Here is an 8,021-nt window from a genome sequence, read left to right as displayed (position 1 = left end):
CCCTACATTTCTGAAAGACTTAATACACTACTAAATAAAATGGTGTAGCTCTGATCATCTAAAACTTGCTGCTCCTTAAAGATGAGCTAGTTGTATGCATATGGACCCATACACACACACACAAGCATAAACACATGGAGAATTCTCAGAAATCTTGCATTGTGTAAATGTCACAAAGCACAGTGTCATAGTATATTGTTCTAAAAGCAAACATAACAACCTTAATTCTCTTCAGTGTTCTCAGTTGAAAAAATGAGGTGGGCAAGAGAGACATAGAAATATGAACTACAGTTACTATTCTCCAAGATACAACAGAAGCTAAAACAAACAAGCAACATTGTTTTATCTATTTAAATAATAAGATATTATTAAATTATTTTTTTAAATCCTGATTTAATTTTAGAGAAAGAATAAACATTTTATTCACTGTACAGGTTCAAAAACCTTAAGTGGGAAACAAGGACTTGGAATAAAACTCATTAAAAGTTCAGCTGATCACAGTGAAGATCAGAATCTGATTTTTTTTTAAATACAAGAATTCTAAGGAACTTGAAACAGTCATAATCACTAACTTCATCAACTTGCACAAAATTTGGATTTTAAATTAATGTTTAATTAGGGACAAAAAGTACCCCTGAAAGAGAAATAATTATTCCACCTACAATGAAAGTTATACTGACAGCACTGTTAATAAATTTAGGAGTAAGAAATAATTTATTCTCCAATGAAACATGCTCTTACAAATAAAAAAAATGAGGTTTATTTATTTTAATTATCTTCTTATTATTTATTTTGTTCCCACCTTTCACTCTGCTAAACTACCAAGTGTTATTATTTTTAGCTACTGTAAACTATATGCACTCCCATGAACTGAACAGTTACTTAGCTGACAGACATGAAGCAGTGGAAGTGCTTGTGCTGGCACTCAGGCAAAGAGCAAGGTTTTAATTTAATTTAACTTAATTTGCCATGCATGCATCCTATCAACAACTTGGAAATCAACCTGAGTTCTTGAAATCAGATATTCTTCAAACTACACAGAGCTCAAACAACAAAAACCCCACACAACCAAAACATAACTCAAGTCAGTATTTTATGATCAAGTTAATCTACAAGCCTCACTAGTGAATATTTTATTTATGAAAAAAACCTGAAATTCACTGTGCCAATCACTATGCTTGTTACATTGTACATATTCATATAGTTCTGAGTAGCCAAGACATGTTTTTCAACTCAACTTCAACACTGCTAAATGCATAATTTGAACAGAAAGACAGCTAAAATATAATTCCTTATTTGAAGATATCCAAACCATGAAACTTCCCTTCCCTTCTCCCTTTGAAATACCACTGCACTTTGTCATGACAACAGTACTGCCTTTCCTCTCTGTTACATTTGATTATGCTGAAAAGGGAAAACTTTATTTTTTCCTCCCTGAGCTTTGTTTCTGAATGAGGCAAAGGGTGGCAGCCAACAGGTCAAATAACCTGAACACTTACTTGAGCTCACTAGGAAAGCAATTTTACTGCCAAATGCTTGGAGCTCAAATATTTATAGAACAAGTTTGTTTCTCTTTTCTGTAGCTAGTGAAAAGGTTTGTTTGTGAATGTTTAAATATTCTAAATTTTCTATCCATAAGGGTATTTGCAAAGTTTGAAATGGATATATATTTTTATGAGAGAGGGGTTAAGAAATACAGTAACTACAAAGCATGCTACCAAAAACCTCCTGAATGGAAATTACAATTTCAAAACACAAAGGCTTTCATCATACAGTATTGTGAAAGGATGGCACCTTGGAAGAGAATCCAGGATTTAAAGCCTTTTAGGTAGATCTTTCATGACAGTAAATATGACTTCTGCTTCTTTTTGCTAAAACTGGCTGGCTGGTTTCAAAACAAATGAGTAGGACATGAAGACAGCATTTTCTTAAAGGTTCCCACCACATTTTCCAGTAGTTTCCTTGAAGAATTTTCATCATCAGAATCCCAAATTCATTCAATCTGATTCCTGGATCGTAACAGACACCATTTTTGCCTTCTAAGCATTCTACGGTTACCTTCTGCCCTCACAGAACTTCCTATGTTGCATCACAGTAGCTTATAAAGAGATGTGGAAAATGATTTATACATCCTATCTTGTCCTGAGAAATTCAGAATTACACAAAAGACTAAAACCTAGAATCAACTCAAAGAGCTGCTGCATTTGTTCTAAGAAATAGTGGCGGAATGCGTGACAAGCATGTTGCAAGCAAAACCTGCACACCTATAGGTGAAGTTATGACAGAAAAATCCTTGATGCTTTGAAGGTATCATATGCACTTTGACAACACAAGCTTCCATTAAAAACAATTCTTTATTGGCACAAAAGTCTTATAAGCAAAAGGTAGGACAGAAGTGTAATTTTTCTTTGCAGGACACCCATGATAACAGCAGGCCAGAATCACAGCATAAGAAACAGAAAACTGATTTAACAACCATCCCTACTTGGCCTGTAGATGGAAAACATGACCAAAAATAGTTTTTTCTCGTTTCCAATTTAGCTTAGAACATAAACTCAGATTACTTACTCCATACCCTACTAACACTACTGAAAAACTAAGAATGCAACTCTTCTCCTAATAATTTTTAGAAGTACATATTTTTAACCTGTTTCACAGTGATAATCTCTTTGGGCAAGAAGCTCCAGCATGAAGAGGAATAAGCAAGAAATAATGTTCAGCCTTCTAGCACAAGAGTACTGGAGCACAGTGAATGTCACAGCAGCCTACCTGCCAGAGGTTCCTGCAAAGGACAAAGCCCTGAGAAGGATCCAAAGGTATCACAAGGGTGTCAGACTGTAAATAATCTCAGTAGCCTTCCCTTTGTAGCTGGTGGCAAGGCTCTCATTCTGATGTCTGGCTTCTAGAGGCAACTCTTTCACAAAGCATTTTTGTTTCATTCTTGCTACTAAGCACCAGAGGGAATATCTCTGAACTACAGTACATGCTCACTCCCAGCTTCCTCTTCCCAGTTTCCCATCCAGTGATGAACTGATCAATTCTTAACTGCGATCCCTCTGCTCCTTCCCCACAAATATACAAATACACTTTCTGAGACCCACAGATTTATTACCGCAATTTAGTAAAATCGTCCGTTTGTCAGCCACTACTACAGAACCTTTTTTAAAAAAAAAAAAATTCAGTAAATTTCACATACAGCAGCTTCAAAATAAATCAGATGAAAGGCTGAGATTGAAATCTGCTTCTTTAGCCTCAAGAGATCTGCCCAGATAGAGAAAATAATTTTTAACAAGTGTTTTCTAAAACTACAAAAATATTATCTGTTGCATACCATGTTACTGAATTGACACATTACCCTATTTTAGGGCTTTGTATTTGTAATAAAATTAAGTGAACCCACAGTTCTTCAGAATTAAGTTGAACTAAAATTCCAGACCAGGTGACAAAAGTATTATCAGGAAGACAAACATTACATGAAACATATTTGTTGTCTTGTTTTACATATTTTTACCTGAGTAGATTTATCTTTCATACATGAAGGGTAGTGTACGTGGGGATCACGTGGCCACTGTCCTGTGAGGTAAGGTCCTGTTATTGTGTCCAAAGAAGAAGTTCGCCTTATGGTGCCAGAAGTTCTGATTTGCTGGGATTTTGGCCTGTCCACTGCAGAAAACCAGAACAAAATCAACAAAAAACTCTGGGTGAATTTGATACTAAGTGTTAAAAGCTAGTTATGACACAAAATGGCAAGAACACATCAGAAACCTTTGTCTAAATGCCAAGCTGAAAAGAATGTCATCACATCAAAGCAAATAACATCAGACAAAGGAGAAAAAACACAAAAGGGAAAACTTAACGGTTACAAAAACCAGCAACGTTTCAAGTCTTCATACCTGCAAAGAACTAGGCCACTTATGTGATGTATATTCATCAACTAAAAAACATCAAGGAAAATTAAATACAGTGATGAAGCAACTCAGGAAAGCCAGAAAGTAACACCTATTTGGTTGGTATTCAGTACTTTTTTTTTTTTTTAATTCAGCTTTCTAACTACTAAAACATAAATAAAGACAAAACTTGTGATTCTTCAGAAGATGCATATCCAATTTCTTGCTCTCACATACATCATTCCATATTATTTACATGATCCCAATACAGGTCTTAGCAAGCTGAAGGCATGTGACTCTGTATTTCCCCCTGACACAGCTCAGGGCAAGGCACCTACCATGTCTGCCTTCACTCCTCACAGTGCCTGCAACCTTGGACTCCTCCCTGTACTTCTCTCCCCATACACCTAGGTCATGGAATACTTTTTCCTGAAGTTAATTTGGAAAGCAGAGTAGAGTGATTCATGTTCTTTCCCACATCAGTTTTATAGCATGCTCTCTGGATCATCTCACTTTGTCCTTTAGGCTAAATTACTTCATATACTCATTTTCTAGACTTTACATAAACCAACCTAAGCCCTACGTTACAGCTACTGTCTATCTCACCCACCTCCACTAAAAGAAGCCTGCAAGTGAGATTACTTTCAAGTTAGTCACATGCTGTGCACTGATCCAACTCAACAAAACTCTACTCACTGCTCAAACTTGAGAGCAGACCTGCTACCACACTTCTGAGACCAAACAGGGGCACTGACCTCCACGTGCATTTTCTCTCTGTAATAGCATCTAGAATTGCTGGAGCTCAAAAGGCAGACCCCACCACCAATTTTTTTTTGTAGCATTCAGCACAAAGGCTAGGGTACAGCTTGCACTAATACAGCATGCTTGTCATATGGTATATTAACAAGGTAATTTTAAAACAGACCATTTTAGATAAATGTAGGAGCTGCTAAATGACCAATTGAAAAGTTCTGAACAATGCTGTGAATTGGAAACGTGATAGCATATCATACTACCTTTGTATAATTGTCTTGATTGCAACATTATCTACAAGCAAAATGTCTACAATTTCAAACAGAACTATCCTCACAGGATTCCACTTGTGTCAAATTTGCATTTTAAGAAACATTTTTTACCTACTAAATGGAAGAAAGCCTGAAATCCAAAATAAAGATGACAAATTTTAAACATAAGACTGATATTTTTATTTCTTGCTGAAGCACCAAAGTACCTAAAGGGTGCCTACCTACTTCTTTCAACCTTCCCTGCCATGCTGTGGTACTACATTATTTTCCCAGGTATCCTGAGTTTTGAAAACTCCTCCAAAAGCTCTGTTCATTAGATATATTACATGTGAAAATATATAAAGAACTTTTTAAATATATAAGTAGCTAGGTATGTTCTAAAAACACCTTTTAAAAAAAGTTAGAAACCATGCAGAGACAAATTGGCAGGATAATCTCTGGAGATGGAGAAATAAGGACTAAGCAAAATTTACCTTCACAAGCTTTACATTTTAAAAGTCTTGCTGGAAAAACAAAGACAACAACAACAAAAAGAACCACCATGACAAAAAAAACCAACAACAAACATAAGAATACAGAAGTCCAAAACACACAAAATATACACAACCAGAGAATGCTCTAAGGTCTGTGTCCTGTTCTACACTCAGAGGAAAAGCAACAGCAATCCTAGCATTAATGACTCATACAATTGCACTGCAATGGACACAAGAACCACCTCAAGTTACCACATCTATGTTTCTCCATGGTAATCCTGGAAGTGGACTGAAGTAAACTGTCAAACCCTGAAGCTACAAGAATGAAAGTTCAAGCTAGTCTCCTAAGACCCTACTAGTCTTCACTATTTGAATCACAGACAACAAACCAAGGACATCACTTCTCAACTGCATAAACCAACCCAAGTAAGCACCAACGTAATGTCAACCCTATTACACTGTTGCCTGTGATCCTTCCATCCGCATTGACATGGCATGTGCTGATGTCTGAGCCCACCTAGTACGATGATTCACTGATCGGATCATGAAGTGGTTGAAAGAAAGAAGTCAGAGAGTTGTGGTCAAGAGGGCAGAATCTAGTTGGAGGTCGGTGACTAGTGGAGTCCCTCAGGGGTCAGTACTGGGACCAGTACTATTCAATATTTTCATCAACGACCTGGATGAGGGAACAGACTGTGCCCGCAGCAAGTTTGCTGATGATACGAAACTGGGAGGAGTGGCTGACACACCAGAAGGCTGTGCTGCCATTCAGAGAGACCTAGACAGGCTGGAGAGTTGGGCAGGGAGAAATTCGATGAAATTCAACAAGGGCAAGTGTAGAATCTTGCATCTGGGGAAGAACAACCCCATGTACCAGTACAGGTTGGGGGCTGACCTGCTGGAGAACAGTGTAGGAGAAAGGGACCTGGGAGTCCTGGTGGACAGGAGGATGACCATGACCCAGCAATGTGCCCTTGTGGCTAAGAAGGACAATGGCATCCTGGGGTGCATTAGAAAGGATGTGGTTAGTAGGTCAAGGGAGGTTCTCCTCCCCCTCTATTCTGCATTGGTGAGGCCGCATCTGGAATATTGTGTCCAGTTCTGGGACCCTCAGTTCAAGAAGGACAGGGAACTGCTTGAAAGAGTCCAGTGCAGAGCCACAGAGATGATGGAGTGGAACACCTCCCTTATGAGGAAAGGCTGAGGGAGCTGGGTCTCTTTAGCTTGGAGAAAAGGAGACTGAGGGGTGACCTCATCAATGTTTACAAATATGTAAAGGGCGAGTGTCTGGAGGACAGAGCCAGGCTTTTTACAGTGATGTCCAGTGATAGGACAAGGGGCAATGGGTGCAAACTGGAACAAACTGAAGGTTCCACGTAAACATCAGAAAAAAACTTCTTTACTGTGAGAGTGACAGAGCACTGGAACAGGCTGCCCAGAGAGGTTGTGGAGTCTCCTTTGTTGGAGACATTCAAAACCCTCCTGGACACGTTCCTGTGTGATGTACTCTAGATGACCCTGCTCTGGCAGGGGGGTTGGACTAGATCTTTCAAGGCCCCTTCCAACCCCTAAGATTCTGTGATTCACTGAGTTAAACATTAAGAAAACCAAAACCTACCCCCAAAAAAGTCATGAACACATGGTTTTCCCCATTACAGGCATGCTGGAATAATATAGGGGGCAGAACAACAACAATAACAGTTTTGGGTCTCATCCTTTTATGAGATATAACCTTAGCCCATAAAAAATAAGCAGTTTTCTGCAAAGATAAAATTTGAAGGAAGTTTTACAAATTAACATTTGACAAATTGTCTTGTACAGCAATTAATTTAAAGAAGGCTGAGTGCCATAGAGAGCAGAGTTGAACAGGATCATGGCAGTGGTGGCTCACATCTGTTGAAATTGTATTCTAAATATTAAAATTGCTCTCAGGATTAATGTCTTTATTTTGTTTTTCTCATCTCATTGTAAGTCTGGCTTCTTGTTTCTCCAGGAGTTGCTGCAGAACATTACTTCTCCCCAAACTTTCACTACCAATGGGACTTTGATGCTCCTACCATGCATATCTTTCTCCAGTCCCAAACACTTTGTCTCATGCTCCTTTTTTCCACAGAAGAGAAAAAAAAAAAATTAAAGTGCAGCAATTGCAATTGTCATCCGGTATCTCCTTAATTTAGCCAACAGACTTCAGCATTCAGAAAGGCTTCATCAATATTTAGAAATTTCTAAAATTACAGAAAAAAAATTCAGACTATGCCACATCTGACAGTATTTCACTGTATGAGTGGATTTTTCTGCAGTGGTAAGTCAGAACAATTTTGTTTTCTTTCTCAGTGATGTGTCCACAGCTCACAAGGAGCTCGGCTCTACCTCCAGAGCAAGTAAATTTTGGAATATAGTACTTAAGAAGTGTAACATTACCTGAAAAAGTTAGCTGGAAATGACAAAAGCAAGGTGTATGCTCACAGGAAAGCAACATACATTGTGTGTTATTTAAAATATTTCACAAGTTTTAATATTATGTATTTAGGGGTTATTGCTACACATTTTTAGTTATAAATTATGTTACATAAAATGGCACAAGCGTACACCTAAATACTACAGCTGTTGAAATGTTGTGTGATCCTACCTCCCAG

The 8,021-nt window shown here is 38.0% G+C and overlaps 1 protein-coding gene across 1 annotated transcript in view; it reads right to left on the bottom strand.

Moving 5' to 3' along the window:
* Window positions 1-8,021, bottom strand: part of GLCCI1 (glucocorticoid induced transcript 1) — a 50,946-nt gene that overhangs the window by 30,300 nt on the left and 12,625 nt on the right. Inside the window, exon 2 of the mRNA XM_009994924.1 lies at window positions 3,512-3,663. Coding sequence (XP_009993226.1) covers window positions 3,512-3,663 — 152 coding nt within the window. The remainder of the gene's footprint in view (window positions 1-3,511; window positions 3,664-8,021) is intronic.

Source organism: Chaetura pelagica, unplaced genomic scaffold (genome assembly GCF_000747805.2).
Source record: "Chaetura pelagica isolate M959 unplaced genomic scaffold, ChaPel_1.0 scaffold12, whole genome shotgun sequence".
Taxonomy (NCBI): domain Eukaryota; kingdom Metazoa; phylum Chordata; class Aves; order Apodiformes; family Apodidae; genus Chaetura; species Chaetura pelagica.
Note: the sequence above shows the minus strand (reverse complement) of the source record. Positions and strands in the feature narration are given on the sequence as shown.